This window comes from Branchiostoma belcheri, unplaced genomic scaffold (assembly GCF_001625305.1).
Source record: "Branchiostoma belcheri isolate BF01 breed outbred unplaced genomic scaffold, Haploidv18h27 scaffold136, whole genome shotgun sequence".
Lineage (NCBI taxonomy): Eukaryota > Metazoa > Chordata > Leptocardii > Amphioxiformes > Branchiostomatidae > Branchiostoma > Branchiostoma belcheri.
Window position 1 is genome coordinate 83,470 of NW_017802780.1, and position 22,492 is coordinate 105,961.

Sequence of the window (22,492 nt, forward strand, 5' to 3'; positions counted from 1 at the left end):
AACGTCTGACGTTTTCAAAAATCATATCCAGTTGCTTGAGTAACTGCTTTTTGGCGTATCGTATTACCTGGATGTCTAACCTTCATCGACGTATAAGCAATTTTATTTTGCTGATTTTCGCTGACTGTTTGTCACCTTTGTAGGGCAATTCTGACTAACTGCTATTAAATTGGTTAGAATCTACTCCAATCGCAATGATGGAATTATTGATCAATGGTAACCAATATACCTTACATTTCTAGTGCTCACAGGATTGACACTCGCCGATGCCGGGATTAGTCATCTCACCGTTTCCTGGACAGTTGTGGGGAATCTTCCGATCTCGCGCTACAGGCTCCGCTACCAGCCGGCAGACCGGCCGGGCTCGTACCGGGACCTCTCCCCCGCACCAGCAGCAGGAGCCACCTCGGCAACAGTGCAGGGCCTCCTAGCTGACACAGAATACATCCTCACGCTGACATCTTTTGGTGCAGACGACGAGCCCAACGGAGTTGCCAGTGGGGCATTCACCACAGGTGGGTGATGTAAAAGAAGCAAGGCATTTAACGCCGTGCCAACCACGGGCTTGTGCTACAGCGTAATAAACTGAATAATGTACAATTGCTCAATGGCTGTAAGCATGCTTATGGATTAGAAGGTTAGGGGTTCAAATCCCAACTCACTAGTGCTGCCACGGCCTGTAGTTCATTTTCAAGGTGACGTAGATCTCGCCATACCAGTACTATAGATATATTCTGGTAGAGAAATTTGAGTTGGTACTCACATCAACATGTACATATACGGGCTGTTTTTATTTCTTTGTGCACATGTGGTTTTGAAAGGAATTTGCTATTGGATTCTGAAATTTAATTGCTTCATTCCCTGGCTTAGGGTTTGGTTTCTTGAACTATCCTTGCTGTAAAACAACACTGATGCATCCAAACAGCTTCCTTTGGCAGAGATAATAATACAGTACTTTACTGTTTCAGATTCGGTTATCGTGAACGTAGTGTGTGACCAGGACAGTATGAGTCTGTCCATCCCCCGTGCGGCGCTGCCGGCTGTCAATGTGGAGAACCTGCACCTGCTGGACCCTGACTGTGGAGCTACTGAGGACGAAGACGAAGATGCCTTTATATTTGAGACACACCTGCAAGAGTGTGGAACCCGGCAGGAGGTAAGACAGTCCAACTTCTTTCCCAACTGGATCCTACAAATAGTAATGCTAACTAATGCAGGTATAAAAAAGCTGAACTACATCTTTGAATTTTCGTTTCTTTGAACGGGTAAGTGGGCATGGTCCGAAAGAATTTTCTTAGAATTTTCTTAATGAATCATAGCTATCTTTTTTTGGAAGTCAACTGTTTTTTTTTTTTTTAAGATTCGGTCCTACATGCCTACAATCTTTGGATTTGCTCTTGTATTTCCTCAGACCTCAGGAGATGACAAATTCATCTTCTCCAACGAAGTCATTGTCAACCAAGTTACTCACGAGAACGGCGCTGTGCGTAACCAGCCGGTAAATCTGCCCTTCCAGTGCGAGTTCCTCCGTCAGCACGTAGTTTCCCAGGGTGGAGACATCATGTATAACATCCCCTCTCCTCGGTAAGATTCTCCGTGGTGGCTTAGATATGCATAAGACCATGTTTAACCATGGCTTCATGATACCAGATGTATCAGGCGCTTTTAACGTACTGCCGAAAGAAACAAGATTAATATATACACATATCTCTTTTGATATGTATAGCCATTATAGTGCTAGTCCAAGAATAATGCTTTTTAGCAAACAGTAATTTCTTGTGCGCAATGATCATACCATGGATAATTTGAACGATGTACACAATGATAGTCATACCATGAATATGCAGCACTCGATTGGGAAAATGTTTATAGAGTTCGTTTATTACCTCCATGAAAAATGAAGGTATTGTTTTTGGCATGTCTGTCTGTTTGTCTGTCTGCGTGCCTGTGTGTTTGTTTCCGCATATATTTGTAGTCAGCATAACTTGAGAACGCCTTGCATTGTGATGATATTTGGAATGTTAATAGGTCTTATAAACACAAAGGTCATGGTCGATTTTGGGCCTCCTGGTGGCTGACCTTGGTACTCCATTAGAACTTCCGTTTTTTTTTGTACTTTTATTCTGGTCTTATTTTTTTTTGTTCCGGAGCTGCAGGGAGATTTCTGGTGAAACCTTTCAGAGCATATAAATTCACAAAGGAACAATGTAGTTTTATGATTTTTGTATGTGGATAGCTTGGACGGAGATCTACATTATTGGATGCAAATTATGCAAATGATGACTTTATTTGCATACGTAATGAGGAAATTGTGTAATTCCAGTGTTTTAGGTCTCGGACCGGAGTTTTTTTTCGTGTTCGTAGCAAATTTGACACTCTCGGCCAAGCGGGCTGGCGCTTCCGTCAAGAACGTGGGTCGGGATTTTTCATTGTACTAGTTGAAAGGGGTGTCATGCTGCTACGTAATGGACTTGATTGATATATCCTGCTGCCAAACTATCTGGGGATTACCAAGGTCTATAATAATAAATTTTAGAGGAAAGAGGTACTTTTTTCGTCTTTTTTCAAACATGGCTGCATGGAAAAAACGAATTTTCCCAGGGAAACGGCTTACACCGCGGGGTAGCTTAGTACCTCACGTTTCTCAAAAACGAAAAAAAATAATAACTTGTCGTGATAACTTTTTCTCAATTTTCGATGCCCCGCACACACCCCCAGAGCACATCGAACACACCGTCCCGCTGATCAGGCGAAAAGGCTACGTTATCATCCGCGCGGACTAACATCAGGAAGTGTTCGCTGAACCACCAACATTATGCAGCCTATATATACTACAACTATCAGGCTTTTCAGAAAATATAAAGATATGTACACTGCTATAACAATATCAGCGAAATTACAACCAAAAGATACCTATCAAAGTCGTGTTTCCGGCAGTTTACTGCGCACTCTTTTGAACCCTGGTCAGAAATAAACTCCGACCCGGAACCTTTACATCATGGGACTAAGATGCATGCAATGTTTATAATCTATGGCAGTTGAAATATTACCAGATACCAATTATGTAAATATGGACCTAATTTGCATAATTGATCTGAAAATTGCCATAACTCTTTAATGGTAAACGATAGGAATTTCATACTAGGGGCATGTGTAAGTCAATCAAAAGTTAACATCACGATGCATTTATTATGTTTATGTGGAGGTAATTTGCATAAATAAAGAAAAAAATACATTTACATGTCAAGCCTATATTTTATGGAGGTATGAGATCTAGGAACTCTTGTTTGTTGTTGCTATGGCGTTCACGTTGCTGTGGTGGTTTGACAATTACATAGTATTACACGATGCAGGTTTACTGCTTCTTTAACCAGTTTTTGCAATCTCCTTGCAGTGTTCAAATCGTTGATGCGAGCAACAGCTTCACCTTGGAGATGCGGATGTACACTTCGGGAGACTTCAGTGCAACCTACGAGAGTTCTGACTTTCCTATTCAGGTCAGACATTTTGAAGGTCTTCTTTCTCCTTATTTGAATTTTGTGATCTTACAACGATGCAAAGGAAAGACATCTGCGGAAATATCAAAGACGACAAGCAAACGAGATACAGGCCTGACAATCTTGACCGCATGTCTTTCGAACGAATTAAGACAAAGAAACTGCTTTTGTACCTTGTAGGTCTCACCATCTGACCGTCTTCACTTCGGCCTGAGCGTGGCGTCACCACTGGACAACCTGGAGCTGTTCGCCCGTGACTGTGTCTCCACCCCCACCACCAGCCCTGACGACACTCCTAGGGTCAGCATCATCGACGATGGGTACGTCTGAACCTGTATGGTGTTTGCCTATATGACACTGTGGTTAAATGTTTGATTAGTTGGTCATTTGTAGGTAGGTAACTCTTCTTCTTGATTGGTTAGTTAGTTGGCTGGTTGTATGTCTGTCTGACTACATGAAGCTACAGGCTAGTTTGGCTAGTTGGTTGGCTGGTCGGTCGTTTAATTGAACGGTAGGTATATGTATGCATGTTTATTTGTAAGTACGTTTGCATGTATGTATTGACAGCTAGATAGATGGATACTTTTAAGTAGATGTATGCATTTATAGATACATGGGTGGCTAGATGGCTAGATCAATGGATGGATGAATGAATGGGTGGATGGATTGATGGATGGGTAGATGGAAGGATGGATGGCTCGTTTTGATTGTGTGCCTGGTTGTATATCCTAATGCTTATTTTATTATTTGTGATTAGTTCGTTGCTTTTACTTGGGAGGGGGGTTAATTAGTTGGTTGTTTGGTGGGTTTAATTGTTTACACTATGTGTAATCTTATTGTAATCGTAAATTACCAGCGGTATGACAGACTTGGGTATCAAAATAAATCATTTTTTCATCTGACTTTTCAGCTGTCAGATTGATCAAACTCTAGAGAAGGACAATGATCTTTCTAATGAAAAGGCCCTGTACCACAGCGTCGACGCCTTCACCTTTCCCAATGCTCTCGACCCCAGTCTGGTAAAGTCTTTTTGAACGATGTTGCTTCTGTGGGCACTGGTGAATAAAATGGATACTGAAGGTTAAATGCTTGATGATAGCTTAAGTGGCTCATCTCATTCATCTAAAAAACAAATTCTGTAGGATAGAGCAACATGAGTTTTGTTTGTTTGTTTCGCATAACCGGGAAACGGCCTTTAGGCGTAACACACCAGTTTTGTACATGTAAGACTGGACTGTAAGGTTTGAATCGGGAAGCTCTTTTTGATAAGTGCGGTGGGTTCTTTAACGTGCGTGGGGTGTGGCTCTCCCCAAACACGGGACCTCCATTTGACGTCCTATCCAAGGGACGTCCTTAACCGAAGCTAGGTACTCATTTCAACCTGAATGAAAAGCGCAAAAAACGCAAGCAAACTTAATGACAACAAAAGACTCACATTTGCTGGGGTCAGTTTTAACCCCACTGGACCACCCAAAACATTCTAAAATACCTCAGTCAACAATGTTTCAATCTCAGTAAAAACGTGTCAGAAGTTATAAGGCATATATTCAAACTCATAGAAGGAATTTCATTTTTGACATAAAATGTCAATATTTTTTTGGGGTCAAAGGTCAGGTTTGACCCCATACGGTGGTTTGAGGGTTAAGTTCCTTTCCCAGGGGCACAAGATCGGTGACATAGGTTGATTCGAACCCGGGACTTCTTGCTCCTGAGCCGAACACGCTACCGTCACGCCACACGACCCAGTTTGAGGTCTTACCAACAGAAATAATGAGTTGTATTACTTTGGGGCAGTGTAAAAACTAACACTGAAAAAAAAACAAGCATGTGCTGCAGAAGATATTGGCAGAGCTTTGGGTCTGGTAAGAGCTGTTCCTGCCTATTATTGTTTGTCAATGATATCCCTTAATTATGCAGGTGTACTTCCACTGCACCATGATTATCTGCTTCAAGGACGACCCTGCCTCTCGGTGCAAACAGGGCTGCATCCCACCAGCAGCACGGCGCAGGCGAGCCGTCTCGGACGGGACGGAGACCAGGGTTCGCCGGGAGAGCAGCAGGGACAAGCAGGCGGACATCACCCAAGGACCGTTCCAGGTGCAGTTCGAAGAAAAAGCAGGAACAGGTAGGTGTCGTATTACATTTCAGCCCTCGCGAAAGAGAAAAAAAAAACTTTAAAAATGTTTAACAGGGGTTTTGATATCATGCGACAAAGCACTGCCTGGGGAATATGGATCCCAAACAGACAGTGCGATATGTGGAAGTCATACTATTATATTCTGTGCCTATGAGCCCTGAACTTTTTATTACGTAGGCAATGCTTAGGCATGATGTTGATCTTGCTATCAAATTATTTAAAAATAACAGCTGCTAATGTATGTTACAACATAAATGACGTGGGGCTACAGTCAATTAAGATTTGATTTTTCTTCAATACGTTACAATCGTTTATCTTGTTCCACAGGGCCAGTTGGAGTCCCACTGGGTACCGCGGTGGGAGCGTCTGTTGGAGTTGCCGGGATCATGGTGCTTCTGATGGTGGCCGGTGTTCTGGTGAAGAAACGAGGTGGCCTCGCCTTAGGCAACAAGAAGCGTGAAGACGACATTGTCGGTATGTCACTGCAGTTTTGTTTTATTTTATTATGTTTTAAGTCACATCAGATTTTGATGTTTGGGACCAAGTTTAATCAACAGAAATTGATATTATTCTTCATCAACTGCATCGGTTATATCCTTAAAAAATAAGAATATAAATTAGATTCTCATTTTTTCTTGCAAAACATTTCTGCCTTACTTGGTATATGTGGACTCGCAAGGATGTCTTAAGACTTTTGACAACATGTCATTAAAATGCAATTGCTCATATTACTACGTATTAGACAAAGATGTCCCGACGAAGAAAAGGCTCAAACTAGCCTGTTCATTTGTAACATTGAGTCTGTATAACCTTATAATGACTGTGAATTTTGGCACTGTTTTGCTTATAACCCATTTTGTTTTCTTTACTAGGAATGAACAACTACGCATTCCAAACTTGGGGAAAGATGAGCAAGACTGGGATTGCTGACACCAAAGCCTAGCGCGTTCTCTTTCTTCTGGAACGAGTGAGAGTTAAACCTACGGAAACAATATAGAATGTTTAAGCTTGCCTCTAATCTCAACTGATTCTCTTTACCAGGCTCTGAGACTGGGCTTTTGGGGGAGATAGTACAATATCACTTTTCTTCTCTTTCTGGCATACAAATTCTATCTATTCCAGGTTAGATTTTATTCCAAGAGGTCAAATATTCACAGGCCTCGTAATAATATTGATGATTTCTTCATTTTAGTGACCTCAAGCATCAAACCACGCATCAGGCCCACAGTAGTGAAAGCTCCCAGTCTATACTTGGACAGGGATCTTTATCACCACACCGAAACATTAGACACTCGTTGCAGTCAAGTCTTAGCACATAAACTTATAGATATTGTAGGAAACCACGGTAACAACAATAAAAGCTCCCCATCATTAAGAGAGTTTATAGAACTCTATTATGATAACAACAATATCAAAGACTCTGCAGCTAAATTTACAGTATAGGCTTTCTATTCAAACTGAGAAAGTGTAGTGAACTGCATTCTCACAAAAGCAATTATAGTAAACGCTCTGAATTTAAAAGTTGGCAGTGTATACGCTCAAATATCATCCTGCCAATGATAGTACAGTATCTAAACTTGAACAGAGCAGTAAAATACCAATTGTAGTAAAGACTCCTCATCCATACTTAGAAAGTGTAGTAAACTTTATTGCCAAAACGACAATAGTATAGGCGCTCTGATGATTCGTAGTCGTGGCATAAAAAAAAAACTATAAACGTTTGTTAACTGTTAAAATGCTGAGGCAGGGCTTACATGGGAGTCTCGGTGTCCTTATTATGGTCTCATATACTTCGGTGCATAAGAAGATTTATGTTTACTGTAGTGGCCTATGCTCCGCACGGCGCCAAGGGCCCAGGTAAGGTAAGGTAAGTAACTGCGATTTTTACCTCAATGAAAACTGGAGGTATTGTTTTTGGCGTGTCTGTGTGTGTGTCTGTGTGTGTATGTGTGTTTCCGCAACTTTGTAGTCGGCATAACTTCATAACGCCTTTATGGATTGTGATGATATTTGGTATGCTGATAACTTGATAAGTCTTAGGAAGACAAAAGTCAAGGTCAAATATGGGCCTCCTGGTGGATGACCTTGGTACTGCAACAGAACTTCCGGTTTTTGTATCTTTTGTCCTGAACATGCTATGGTCTTGACTTTTTGGTGACATATAGCTTTTCCTGTCAGGAATAAGTGGTGTGGGTTTGCTCCCCCTAGCAGCTTGTTCTGGAACTACAGGGGACTTTCTGGCGAAATCTTTAAAAGCCAATAAGTCCAGATAGGAACAACGGATTTTCATCATATTTGGTGTGTAGGTAGCTGAGAGAGAGAGAGAGAGAGAGAGAGAGAGACAGAGAGTTGTACATTATATAATGCAAATTATGCAAAGGAGGACTTAATTTGCATAATAAAGGAGGAAATTCTATAATTACAGTGTTTTATATAATAATTCTTTTATACATGTAATCTATCTAATCTGTGGCAGGAGGAACATCAACAGATACTAATTATGCTAATGATGACCTAATTTGCATAATTCATGTGAACATTCTGTGACTCCTTATTGGTGAATGATGGGAATTTTATACCTTGTGACATGTGTAAGCTACTTAACGGTTAACACCACAATACATATATTATGTCAACGTAGATGTCATTTGCATAATTTAGCAAGCCCATATTTCTTGGAGGTATGAGATCTGGGAATTCTTGAATTGTAGTGAACGTTATAATCATACACCTATAGTATCGTTATATCATCTACTTTTTAGACATGGTGCTGTGCGCTTTTTGATCATAAAGGTATAGGCACCCCATCTAAACTTGCACTAAACCTTATCATCATATTCATAAAAAGATAGACTCTCTGAAGAGGCTTAGTGCTGGAAGTACTTAGCTAAAAGTAATATTTGCTGTTTCAATGTTAAACGTACTAATTTTGACGTAAGGAGCTTTTATTTGCGTACTGCTAATCTAGACGATATTTACTGCGTTTAAGTAGTCATTTTTAATTACCAAGGCTAGGTACCATCCCTTCCGTCTAAGCTCATATAAAAATCGTTTTTACTAAATTGGAATATTTCGAATCTTCTCCTATTTACTAAATGAATTCTTTCTCTTTAGCTTATTATTTACTGCTAAAATAGCACCGCGGTGAAAAAAGGGAAATGTGACAATGACTCAATATATAGAGCACAGGATTCAATGTGGCGTAGTTCACATATCAATTTATATCAGCCTTAGGAATGAAACAATATCTGTAAAACTGTATTATTTCTATGCTTAATTTTGTATTGTATTTTGTATTTCGTACGTGTTTTAAATGCGGGGGGGGGGATCTGAGGAATCATTGTTTGTAAACTGTTTCTATACACCAAATCTGAAAACATGCAAGGGATAACTTAACTGGAAACACGTAAAACACTTATTTTTGTTAACAGGTGAACTGCTGTCTCTTATTACTGTGTTGTATACGTAAGATATAGATTTGCTAGATGTACTGTATGTCTTGTGATGAGACAAGGAAACATCCGGAGTTCCGTGCATACGGAATAAAGCGGAGTCATGGAGTCACATATCTGTTGTCTGTGTCTTTTTGTGTGTGTTTTTGGTCGAACATTCGGTGACTGTAACATCATCCTTCATCGTCTATTGACTATGTATAATTATGTTACTGTTTCCAAAAATTCTATTCTAATCTTACAGCATATACAGGATGCAGTGAACGCAAATTCTAATAATTTTAAGGGCTCTAATTATTCTAAGACCTACCCACTTACCAAAGTTTCATGAAAATCCTAGCTTCTTGAGTTATCGTGCTGAGCTTTTAGGGAGTGTGGCATTTGGAATTCCTGGGTATTTTTATACGCAACCAATACCCATTATGTATTGTTACTTTCGTCAGAGAAATATCGATATGTGGCGCTGTATTGGGGAGGATGCGGTCCCAAACGTGACGAATTGTTCATGACAGTTAGTAAATTTTCTCGTTTGGGAACGAATACACGCTATCATGTTTGGGACCGCAGCCTTTCCACTGCAGCGCCGCCTAGCATGCGAGCCGGGAAACGCAATATACACGAACACGTCGGAAACCTGTATTTCTGTATGTTTATGCAAATATTTACCGATTACTTCATCTGTTAGTAATGTAACCAATGTGGCATTCATGATCAGCTTTGGTCCAGGTTTGTTCCCGTATGTACCCGGGCCTGCAATTTTATCCTTAAAGGTGATTTAGGCCCTGTTGAGATGAAAGGGATAGGTGAATCGCATATCTTACATCTGGTCTACGTGCCAAACGTTTTTTCGGGCACGACTTGGCTAAACTACAATCATTGCTGTGATAAAAAAAGACGCAAGGTGGCGTCGTATCAATGTTAGAGGTCAACGACCTGCTTGCTGGTCCCCCCCCCCCCAGCTTACCTAGGCCGACTGCCGACGTGGCAGACGTGGTCCCGCCAGACGCGGTGAAGCTTCTCCTAGAATGGGCACATTACTCAGTCATAACCGCTCTTTAAGTTGCTGCCGCGTACTTTTTGCTATTGCAAATACAGTCAAACCTGTCCACCTAATAGACCGAAAAAAGTGGTCACCTTGGACAGGTGTTGTTCTTGAAGAGGGTCACCTCATAACATGACTGGAAACATAACTGGTTAAGTCAAGATGTTTTAATGCCAAATGCTGATTTTTGGTAATGCTTGTGGGGAGAGTGGCACGCAGAGTAATTTTCCTCGAACAAAAGCATCCAGCAGTCGAGGCAAAATGGCTGGTTCCTCCATGATTTTTCATCAGTTGTCATCAATCAATAATCAACATGATTGAAAATGATGTGGTCACCATGGGCAGGTATCGGGCCTTGAGCGGACCCAACTCAGAGCGGTTGCGGTCGTGTTGGCCAGGCGGTCACCTTGGACAGGTTGCTTAATGCTTGCATTAATGAAGAAAATTTTAGGGACCGAGAAAAAGCTGTCACCATGGCCAAGTGGCCAGCTTGACGAGGTGGTTACATTGGCAGGTTTGACTGTAAAAAAAGAAATGTCACCCCTTACACCATGATCGAAACAATATGTAAAGAAAACCGTTGAAGTCACATGCATTTCGCGCTTTCAGAATAAAGTCGGAATAGGTTTAAGCCGGTTCGAAACTACCTCCCGAGGTGGTTTGGGATTGAGGCGCTTTCAATGCGATTTTGGGCGTTCAGATGGGGCCACTTGAACCCTGCTTCGGTGGCATACACATCGAATGCGGTTTCACCGCTTTCGTCTGAACAGGGCTTAAGTTACGGTTGAGCCCGGAATGCAGCGTAGTTTGAGGCATGCGCGAGTTTAATAAAAATTCTTTCCCCCAAATTACAAGATATCACGTGCATCATTAGTTAGTAGTTCTTTACAGTTTTAAAGAATGGTTACCATTATTTCGTAGTTTATGTTCTGTTCTGTTTTCTATTAGCGCATTTGCTGTCTTAGAACAATTACGTAGTTTTGAATGTAATTGATTGGCTCAAAGTGATGCTAAAGACAAGTGAATTGCATCAGATGACACTGCTCCTTCATAGAAACGTGCGGTATTTTCGTCCGTTCTTAAGTTATGCCGATAATATTTGTGCATGAACGATCGCCCCGTCCGCTACCCCCGCTTCTGGCAAGGATATCCTGTGGAAGTTTCCCTACTTGCGATAACCTCTCGACGGAATCGTTTCTGGCTAACATACATGCAGCAGTTGTTTCGTTCCCAGCCATGCTCTGTAAATATCAGCGTGCCGGGCGTTGATGCACATTAGCTTCGGTTTCTCAACCTGACAAATCCACCCTCTTGAAGTTCTAAAACGACTTTGACAAAGCGACGAAAAGGTGAGTGCAAGAGCTCGAGATGGTAGACGATTTTCCTATTGAAATACATCTTTCAGTTTGACCATTACAGCCGCAGCCATGATGATATTTTTTGGGTTAAATTTAAATATAAGATGTTAAACGAAATGTTCAGGAATTAGAAGTAGCTTAGCACCTATAGGATATCATTTACCTCATTTGTCATCACGTGTACAGAACAAACGGTGAACGCAAATCATTAATTTTAAAGTAGATCAATTTCGGTGGCAAGACAGTATCCATTAGCCACAGGCGTTTTGTACGGCCACCGGTGACTAATAGACACTCCTCTGGCCAACGGACACTGCCTTGCAATCATATGATCTGCTTGGAGATTAGCAAATCAAACCAATTACAAGAATATGCAGTTTCAGGTTTTCTTCAACCGACCAGAACGTAAAAGAAATAAAGAATAACAAAAGTAAAACCACTATTTTTCGTCTTTTTTCCCTCCCAGAAATGACTAACAAGTTGTTCCTGACTGCCGTGATGTTCATCGCCTGGTACTCTCTGGTAGATGGTCGAGTGACGGATACGGGTCCACTGCTCTCCGACATGGAAGTGTAGGATTGAATTGTATTCCTTGGGTTTTCGTGAGAACACGCTATCTAGTACCATGGAGTGACCCATGAAATGGTTAATCTTCCATTCATGAAGTACATTCAGTTTTAATAAGATACTTTGAACTACTATATCAAAAACGTGTCTCTCTTGTGAAAGATTTGAAATTAAAAAAAAAAGTAAAAGAAACATTGCCGTTTGCTCTGATCTGATGAATGTAACCTTGTTATTTGTGTAGGATGTATGAGGGTGTGTCTAGGGAATACTGCCAGTTTGAGGACGCACAAATCTTTAGAGACAGCAGCTGGACAACCTTTGACTGCAGGAGATGTACCTGCAACTCCAATGGACTGAGCTGCTGGATGTAAGTCCAGCATTTGTTTTTGCATTTTGTCTACCTTAATCGTTTTTCAGTTAACCGTATGTTCCCCTGGAAACACGCTTCAGTACTCTTATTTATATCCTTTGTCATCAAATGAAGACTGGTTAAAAAAACATGTAGAACTGTATGATATTCCTAAAATGACTAATATTTTAACGGTTTAACCGTTGTGCTTCTTGAAATATATACCAAATCAGTGGGATAAAAATTATGACGTTGATTTTATTCAGGAATTAGTCGTACTTTTTTCGTTACCTTTCGACCAAAGTCATAATGCAATGCTGTGTATAAAATAACCCTCGGAGACTAACTTATCAATTAAGGCTGCATGCTTCCGAGGGGAGCGTATCGCTCTAGGCAGAAGGCTCTCCAGGTAGTTCTGTACTCTGGTTGCATCCGAATTGCAAGAAGTGTTGAGGTCCAGAAGGTAGTGCGTACAGCATAGGTCTTATTAACACTCTAGAAATGTCCACACGACTTATTCCCCTGCTTTTCTATCAACTTCTAGCCCAGAATCAGAAGTGCCCGATGGCTGCATGAGGATTTACGACTTTGACTGCTATGAGCGCATCGTGCAGAGCGACAACCTCGACCTCGACTGCTCCACTAACGATGTCATTACTGGTAAATAAGCATAAACAATGCAGCCAACAACCGTCATGAGATACGGTCGAACATGAAAATAAAACATGAAAAATGAGTCATTTTGTCTGGTAGTTCTTATGATGTCAATCACATGGCGTAGCATTCTTCTATCACATAGTGGTTTTAGATTAGTTGGTAATGTTATGCTTGTAACGAAGTAATGAAGTAGATTTTCACAAGCCAAGTAATGTTAACCTTATGATTGACGAATTATAAATTTTTCATTGTCTCATTCTTTATGCAAGTTCTATTCAAACTCTTTTTTGTTAATAATATATTGTTATACCGTACCTATAACATACATTCTTTAGGAAGACAAAACCCTACTGTTAATATGAAAGTTAATGTCCAAGTTTATTACAAGTAACAGAAGGACAAACAATGAAGGCCAATACCCGTACAATATATGACTAATCTAGTTCAAAAGTTTGCTCTAAATTTTAAGTGTTCTTTTCTGAATCAGACATATTCACAAAACAAAAAACGGTAACAAGGACTGTGCGGCGCTGCACTCAAGTTTGAAACTTATTTTAACAGCAGCACACAACAAAATACAATTAACAGATACTCATACTTGACATGACAGTGGGCCGAACTCCCACCTCCCAATACTAATGCTAGCCAGTTTATGAAAACAAATATTGAGCAGGAGTGACATCTATTATAGATTGACGAAAAAAACATTTAACCGTTGGTAACGAAACGGTGAAAGACGAAGGTCCCACTATTCTGTAATAAGTGGGTTTTGTGGTGTTATTTTTTTACTGTTTACAGTAATTATAGTATGGCGTGAGCACTTTGAAATAAAATGTATTTCTTTTAACATCGTATTTGACGTGCAGCATTTAAATTTAGAGACCATGAAAATTTACAGACCATGACCTGGCGGATTGGGGTTGCGTCATTGGAAATCGAGCAAGGCACATGTCTTGTTCCCAGCAGATTATTTATAAAAGTCTCCTCCAAACCATTTGTACTATCACTTCAAGAGTCAATTGTCTTTTAAGTGTTTCAAAACAAAGATAGCTTTTTTACCGTTTTTTTAGTTAAAGGGGTACTAATTCTAATTTTGGTAATTACGGAGAAGCAATCAAAATTATCTAGTTCTATGTGTTTTTCGAGTATATATCGTTTTGCGTGTCTTGTGAACCCTCAGCTTACCGGTACCAATAATCAAATTCGGACCAAAAGTTTGGATATGCATGTAGTAAATTATGGACCTAATCATTATGATAGTACGCATAAATTTGGTGTCAGTGGTGTTTACTGGAGTAGAACAGATATAAGCATTTACTACAGTCTACTATTTCCTTTCGGTTGCAAAAGTTCTTTAATAGGACTAAAAGAGAGCTTCAACTTTCAGAAGCTTCAAGTTCAACTTTCTATCAGATTCCATTTCAAATGCAGCAGTAATGTTAAAAAAATTCATGTTAACTTAAATTAAAGTCAACAGTCACCTACCCTCTCAGTGTTGCCTCTCAGCTCTGTTTGCCGAAGGAAAGCGCATATTTATCATACCAAGGCTAACTGTGGATAGACGCTTTTTATGAAACAACGAAACTGTTTTAAATTTAGCCCAGCACATCCTGAGGATGTTTATAACTTGGTCCGGACATGGATATGAAAATTTACAGACCATGACCTGGCGGATTGGGGTTGCGTCATTGGAAATCAAACAAGGCACATGTCTTGTTCCCAGCAGATTATTTATAAAAGTCTCCTCCAAACCATTTGTACTATCACTTCAAGAGTCAATCGTATTTCTTTACAGACACTTTTGAAAGTAAGGTTGGAGACAAGAGATCAAGGTAGGTAAGTAATAAATGTATATTTAGACCCATAGTGGTTCGAAAGCATAAGCAAATGATTTTCAAATTAGAATACGTAGTAGTATAAAGTACTTTCAAAAGTGGAGTACAAAATGGCATTGCCATTGGCGCCATAATAGACTGCGCAACGATAAACCCGTTTCTGATGTGTCTCATCACGCTTGCTGTTTTCAAAATGTGCTGTTCTTTTTCATCCCACAGCGCGCCATGCCTGTGTATATGGTCATCTTAGCGGCCATATGTGCTGTCTGGCTGCAAGGGGCAGACGGGGGCTCCTATCATTATTCTGTCTACTGGGATACAGTCCGGTAACCCAAACTATTTGTCTTGATATTTTTTGAAGGCTAGACATGCAAAAATGAATAATATTTTCAAAGCTGTTGCTCAATTTAAAGTCAAATGAACACTTCTATGCACTTATGAGGTGACACAGTAGATATATGACTACTAGTATGCCGAAAAAATGGCGGTGAATGCTTATTTTAAAAGCTTGAGGATTGTATTCGGAAGGAAAGCATGTGTTTGGGAGGGAGATTTATAGTTTTGCAGCTTATAGAAAGAAACTGTTGCTGTAGAGGGACTTGAAACAGGAATTTGAACGGCGTGACGATGTGAACTCCGGGAAAACCTCGTGACACGCTGAGATAAGACTAAACGATATCACTAGACAAAGGTTTGTGGATCTATGGACGTTTCAGACGCCGTCCAGTATTCCTAAGTTTAAAGATAATAATAATGGTTTATTCAATTATTAACATATATACAATACATACGTACAGTCAAACCTGGCAGCCAGAGGCTGAATTGCATGGGAGCTGTTTCCATGAGTTTCGTTAAAACAATATCTCAACCATTATCTCAACCGTATTTAAAAACATTTACGAACTGGATAAAATTGACGGAGCATAAAAACATTCTTAAGCAGATTAAAGTGAAAAGGTCAAATTATTTTACAGGTTCAGCAATCGTACCATATGTTATTGCACTGTCGCGATATCTTACAGTTCTACAGTAAATACTGTTCAGTTTGTGGGATGATCTAGTTTTCCTGCCACTTATTTCCTCTCGTGAAGGCGGTAAGAGCTGTCTGTACTGTTCAGATTGTTTTAGGGACCTAGTGAATTTAACGGTCAGTTCTTCGCGGCGTCCTTTGAGGGTTGGGAGGGCAAGTTGTTCACACGCTTTTGAGTAAGAAATGAAGTCTTTCCCCAGGATGATTCTCAGCGCCCGGCGTTGCACTTTCTCGAGTTTGTTGCTGAGCAGAAAGTCCGGAGTGCCACACACAATTCTGTGATATAATATTAAATATTTTTCTAAAACACGGAACGATCGTTATAACTACATTTCTAGTTATTTATGAACCATTTAAAAAGCCATTCTAATTTTACATTGCTCCTAGAATTATGTATTTTATACTCTTGTTAAGTAAAGATAAAGTTGTGCTCTGTGCCTGAAGGTTTGGCAACGCCGCATGGACGAGGGGTCTTTATTTGAGCGAGACATTCATATTTCTGAAACGCCTTTTGTTATTTGCGTAAAGAAGATCACCGGCACTGATACGATTCGTGTAAATGATGCATATGCATTTGCAACCCTTTATATTACCCCAGTTGTAGCTCGTGGAACTCTTAGATATTGAACACAAATTATGTAATTCAAATCCCCGCCAAGCTGTGTTGGAGCTGAGCTTAAACTTTGCAACTGTATATTGAGTGAGCTGTATTCACTTGAGAATCTCATGCCAGGTCATTTTTACATCAGCTAAATAGTGTGCATCAGGCATGACCAAAACATTTTTAATTTCTATATTTGCAGCTATAACGGCACTGCTGGCAACTACCGAGATGTTATCAGGACATACTGTAAGATGCCGAGCAACCCGAGGGTCACTATGATGCCACGGCATGGAAGCATCTTGAAGGATATGTACTGTCGCAGTCATGAATGCCAAAGGCATGGCTTGACGCAGACCTGGTACGTTTGTACGTAGGTGAATAGATGGGATGGCAGTGCACATACATTTGTGGAGCCAATGCAATTTTAAAGTAGCATTGGTTTCGTATGTGAACGCTATACCCCCTCCGTCGTACTTCAAGGGAGAGTAGGGGGTAGACCTGAGTGCGTCTCGTGATAGCTTTAAGGATGGAAAGCCTGCTAGTTGTAGAGATAAAATGTCGCATGTTGGTTTTGTTCTAATCTGCTGCCTAAATTCTCATTGATATCGGCCTCATTTCGTCATTTTGTTCAAAATTCTAAATACCTATCTAACTCTCTCTCTCTCCTTTCTCACTCTCTACCTACAAGTATAAAAAAAAAAATTAATGTATCTGTTTTTTATGTGACCTGCATTGCGTAACAAATCAATTGTACAGCCGAGTGTATGTCATTTTAAACTCATATTATTAGTGAAAGATTGCTGCCAAGTATGATATATTAATAACTAATTCAACTCCATCTAATTTCTAGGGATGATCCACCAATTTACCAACCCAGCAACCTCTACTGCGAATGGGGGCATGACGCCGACTGTGTCCCCGAAAATGTGTGCATGTGGTGGCCATGGCGCAAATAGGCCCCTACCTGAGGCGCCATGCACAGCCTTGTGGTGGTCTCGACTGTGTGGACTCATATTAAAATTGGCAAACTGACATTACCTTGTCTTTTCTTTCTATTTACGCGGCTATTTAAAAGTGTTCGATTTTAGGACATGCGATTGGCCAGTTACTGTTTGTTAAACGCTATCAACTTTCATTACCACATCGCTGTAGACCAATGAGCTTCATGTGTGAACGTTTTGCAGTTCTGTGTAAATTGCATAACTCAAGCAAACCGCCACTGCAAAGAATGGTTCTAAAAGTGCCATACGAACGTAATATTTTTTTATAACTTTTTAATAGTTGTTCTTGCTTCAAGGAGACACCAGAATTCTAAAAAAGTAGAATTTTTAATTAATTTTAATTAATTTAATAGAATTTTTAATTAATGAATTAAAAGTAAATATGTCCCCTCAAATATCTCTAAAATTCCCCTTGTCTACTACAACGATGTCTCAAACAGGTATGTGACCTTTGAGAATATTCATTTGGTGTTAGGAAATGGCACTGTGCCATTTGTTGACTTTTATACGTAATCCGCGGAAGGGGCGGTCACCTCTGAAATTTGCCTATTGATAACCTTAAGGCCAAAGAAAATAAACAGCAGGGGGGCTTTCCAAATTGTTGACTTACGTTATAAATGAGTAACGTAGCTGAAAATGAAACCACCGTAGATTTTCTTTACAAAACAAGGAATTACAAGGAATACATATTTCATCAAGCAAAACGCCCCTCCAATCAAAGAAAGAAAGAGGGTGAGAGAGGGAGAGATAGAGAGAAACGAAAGAAAGTATTCAGTTTCAATCTGTAAAGCCTCATACATTTACTTACCGCTAAGACATCAGCCGTACCCAACATGTAACAGAACTACTCAAGATACTTTTGTATTATAGGACACCCAGTAGCCAAATGCACCGCCTTCAACAATATTAGAACAGCCCTAACATACGAGATAACATAGTTACGTGAATAATTTTATCATGTCGGTAAGTCACTATATAAAGAGACTATTATTTTTTTTTAAATTCTATTCTTACACGACCAAGTGTTTTAACTTTTATTCAGCCGACGTTTCGGTGACCGCCTCTCACCTTCCTGTGGGCAATTCGGACTGGTTCACATTGCACTGCAGCACAGGTGTCGCTGCTATAGATACGTTCCCAAACGCAAAGAATTTACATAATCTACACGGTCACAAGGAACGGTATCTACAATGCTGTACTAAACGTACGGGAGTGTGATATATACATAATTGTCAAGTAATTTAGTAACAAAAAAGTTACACCTTACATGCACACACACATACAGGCACACACACAAACACGCACACACATACACACACACAAACACGTACAAACACACACACACACACACACACACACACACACACACACACACGCAGACATACACACAAATACAGACACGTGCACACACACAAAACGCATCTTTAAAACTGAAAAAAGAACAAGCACTCGCCACTTAATTAAGAATAAGATTGCATAATTTACATTGTCCTTAATAACTTTTCATAGTAGCATGCTTGTGCATTATGTGGTTTTCCATTTTATTTACACATCGGTATGTTAAAAATCTGCTTCCAAAACGTATGTCATTTTTTAAAATTGTTTTTCACGATAAACGAAGTAATAAATGCAATTCCTCGTTTTGAAACGCCGTAAGGTATATTGGTCAATAAGTCGTACGATCGCAAACTGTGTTTCTTGTATGTATATTGTATAACATAAATCTGTGTTATTACTATTGGGGAAAAGAAGCACGTCGGCAGAACGTACAGAACCTGCGCAAAACCCGTAATATATTGTGCATAGCACTTCCGTAGAATGTCCCATATAAGGTTGTATTCGCGCATATAAGGTTAACATTCCGTATGTAGTTTCCAAATGTTATGTCGGAAAAAATATCGTCTGCAACAAGCAAAATTCTACGTTGCAACGTTGACAAAAAATCCAACGAAAACCGTGAAAAATCAGGATTCTGCGCAGGCGCAGTACGTTCTGCCGACGTGCTGGGAAAAGAATGCCTTAGCCCCTTACCAGTGGCTGTTTCTATCAAAACCTAACATAAATCCTGTGACCTCGCAACAACTAATTATATAACCATGTGTTGTCTGATCTGTTTAGGTGAGATGCTCGCATTTAACAACACCCGCACCCTTCACGGCCGCATCGCCTTCAGCCAGACCGGCGGCTCCCGCCATCTACAGGGCGGCTACCTGGACTGGGACGAGATCTACTCGCGCATGCGTGTTCTCAAGACGGACCTGGGGATCCAAGACTAGACACCTTAATTCCTGAAGCCGATTCTACGGTGGCAAGGCAGTTGGCTAGAGAAGCGTACATTGTTTTTCGCTGAAATACCATAACACGCAGCCTGTGACCCTAAGTTCTAATCACTTTAACCCTAAACAGTACACCTGGGGTCCGCGCGGACCCCAGCACTATATATTCTGTAATATCTTTTTTGTTTCTGAAGATTTTTTTCTGAAATTTTAGGTAATTGTCACCCACAAAGTTGTCTCTCAATACAGTGCAGAAAACTCCGTTTCTACCATTTTTTTTAAAAAATATATCTGATTTTCTTTTGGGGTCCGCGCGGACCCCAGCCGGCTTTCGATCATAATAGATACACTGGTGTTCTTATACATTACCTTATTTCCGTTTTTATATGTTTTTATGCACTCATCGTATGTCTACCAAGTTTTCAGAGAATGGTGTAGTAATAGAATTAAATTTTAATAACTTTGGTGTAATTATGACGTCATATGACGTCAGAGCTAATAATATGGTCCGCCATATTGGATTTTGACCAATGACGTCATCAAATTAGCATATTCTATGCATATTAAATGATTTAACTGATGTTTTATTATGTAAGATGTTATTAATGTTGGAAAAGAAGTGTAATTTAATATAAAACTAAAAAAAATTATGTTTAAACCAAAATTACTTCTATTTTAAAAAAAAGAAACCCGTTGCCATGGCAACACAAAAAAACATCAACTTACTAGTATTAAACTAATATGAACTTTTTTCCAGAGACATTTTAGGAGAGGTCTCCAAATTTGATACTTCTAGCGCAAGCCGTTTAGCCGCTATCTGAGATCAAAGTTGTGCCTCAAAAGCCCCTTCAGTCTGAAATGAGATTAAAAATCGGGTATTTCTTCTTGTCTTCTTTTCTTCACCAAAAAATAGAAAAAGGTCAAAACGTATGATTTTTGTATGTAATGTGGACACAGAGGTTCCCACATCAGTTTGCAAAACAATTGAGCTGGTTGCATGTTGATAATTTCTAAAATTAGCAAAAAACTGTTCTGGGGTCCGCGCGGACCCCAGGTGTACAGATTAATCAGTCCGGGAAGGTGTACTGTTGAGGGTTAAGGGCTCTAATCATTCTAAGACCTACCCACATACCTACGTTTCATGACAATCCTAGCTTCTTGAGTTATCGTGCTGAACCACGTATATACCTGTGCTAACATTCCTGTACAAGTCCTAGAATTCCTGGAAACTGCACATGATACTATATCATTAGGCTCGCTCTTGAGGCGTTACCAATAACGATGTGTTGCTGTGCTATGTACAGGGTAGTCGCCAAGGGGCCTAAATCCTCTACTGTGTGGTGATGGGGTATCCATAATGCTTGGCTAACGGTACCTCAACTTTAAACTGCTTAGTTACATGTATTGGTGCGTCTACCGGATAGCATGGCACTGGGCGTCCCATTAAGTACCGTCTTGGGAAGAAACCTCCCAATAAATAATAAGAAAAGTTTGAATCTTTACTTCTGGATAAAATAAGAAAATAATGTCAGACGTTTCAGACGCCGTCCGGCATCTTTCATCAGTGAAATATTCAAAATTGCGGTAGAACTCGGAACGGCACCGTTAATTCTAAAAGTATTTATGTTCTAAATAAACAAATAATAAGTTAGCAACAAGCGTTCTATAGATTCTATATACAATACACATGGTAAAGTATTAACTAATGTAATGATAAAGATAAGTGAGTCCCTAGATATGCTGTAAAGTAGAATCCCATGTACTTGAAAGTTCAACTCTAAGTCCTCCCTTCCTGTTGAGTGATGGTTTATAAAGTCTTTCATAAATCGCCTCCTTGACTCCACGCTCAAACCAGCGTGCCTCCCGGTCCAAGATGTCCGTTGATTCAAGATGAAAAGAATGTCCTTTATGTTTGTCCAGATGGTGCCATATGGCCGAAGAAAATCCACTGTTACTGGCCCTGCAGTGTTGCTTATATCTTTCCTTGAGCGGCTGACTGGTCTCCCCGATGTACGTTTCTTTGCAATGATGATCTTCACATTTTAGTCTGTAAATGACATCCGATTTCACACTAGTTTTAAGTTTGTCCTTTGGATGAAACAACATCTGTCTGAGAGTGCGACATGGTTTGAAGTTGGTGGCGATGTTGTAATTGTGTAAGATACGTCTTATCTTCTCCGAAACTCCTTGGATGTATGGGATGGAAATGTTGACTGTTTTAGTCCTGTCTAACTGTGAGTTTCTTGACGTCTTCTTAGATGAGTCGGAAGGCTTAAGTGCTTTGTTAAAAGTCCGAGTTCTACCGCAATTTTGAATATTTCACTGATGAAAGATGCCGGACGGCGTCTGAAACGTCTGACATTATTTTCTTATTTTATCCAGAAGTAAAGATTCAAACTTTTCTTATTAGTATTATCCTGGATGATTAATCTTCACAAACGTATCAAGGATCAATACGGCAAGTTTTGCCTGGACTCAGTCAGGAAATTGGAAGATACAAGCAAGAAGATCGCTGATTATCGGAACCACCAACGCTTCAGCCTACGTTGTCTCAAGGCAGGAATCACACCGGTTAGTCTACGTTTAAGAACTTCGATCCATGGTTTTAGAGCTGGCAAGATCATCGCTAGTACAGAAAGGAAGTTACTTAATGAGCGCATACGTCAAATCAACTACAAACTAGATGG

The 22,492-nt window shown here is 40.0% G+C and overlaps 2 protein-coding genes and 1 long non-coding RNA gene across 4 annotated transcripts in view; all 3 read left to right on the plus strand.

The window, feature by feature from the left end:
* The window catches only part of LOC109464291, a 28,445-nt gene extending 21,868 nt beyond the window's left edge, over positions 1-6,577 (plus strand). The window contains exons 7-15 of the mRNA XM_019761245.1: positions 243-515; positions 969-1,156; positions 1,412-1,584; positions 3,395-3,497; positions 3,678-3,817; positions 4,408-4,516; positions 5,415-5,622; positions 5,968-6,108; positions 6,507-6,577. Coding sequence (XP_019616804.1) covers positions 243-515; positions 969-1,156; positions 1,412-1,584; positions 3,395-3,497; positions 3,678-3,817; positions 4,408-4,516; positions 5,415-5,622; positions 5,968-6,108; positions 6,507-6,577 — 1,406 coding nt within the window. The remainder of the gene's footprint in view (positions 1-242; positions 516-968; positions 1,157-1,411; positions 1,585-3,394; positions 3,498-3,677; positions 3,818-4,407; positions 4,517-5,414; positions 5,623-5,967; positions 6,109-6,506) is intronic.
* A 4,791-nt stretch (positions 6,578-11,368) lies between these two features.
* On the plus strand, positions 11,369-13,117 carry LOC109464319. The gene is made up of 4 exons (XM_019761272.1): positions 11,369-11,477; positions 11,953-12,058; positions 12,295-12,420; positions 12,947-13,117. The coding sequence occupies exons 2-4, from the start codon at positions 11,955-11,957 to the stop codon at positions 13,068-13,070; spliced, it is 354 nt and encodes a 117-aa protein (XP_019616831.1). The 5' UTR covers positions 11,369-11,477; positions 11,953-11,954; the 3' UTR covers positions 13,071-13,117.
* Positions 13,118-14,803: 1,686 nt separating this feature from the next.
* Positions 14,804-17,547, plus strand: LOC109464323. 2 transcript variants are annotated; one of them, XR_002139879.1, is made up of 4 exons: positions 14,804-14,891; positions 15,114-15,220; positions 16,728-16,886; positions 17,379-17,547. It is a non-coding gene; the product is annotated as an uncharacterized LOC109464323 (long non-coding RNA). The 2 variants fall into 2 exon arrangements; XR_002139878.1 differs by having other exon boundaries at positions 14,806-14,895.
* The last annotated feature ends 4,945 nt before the right edge of the window (positions 17,548-22,492 follow it).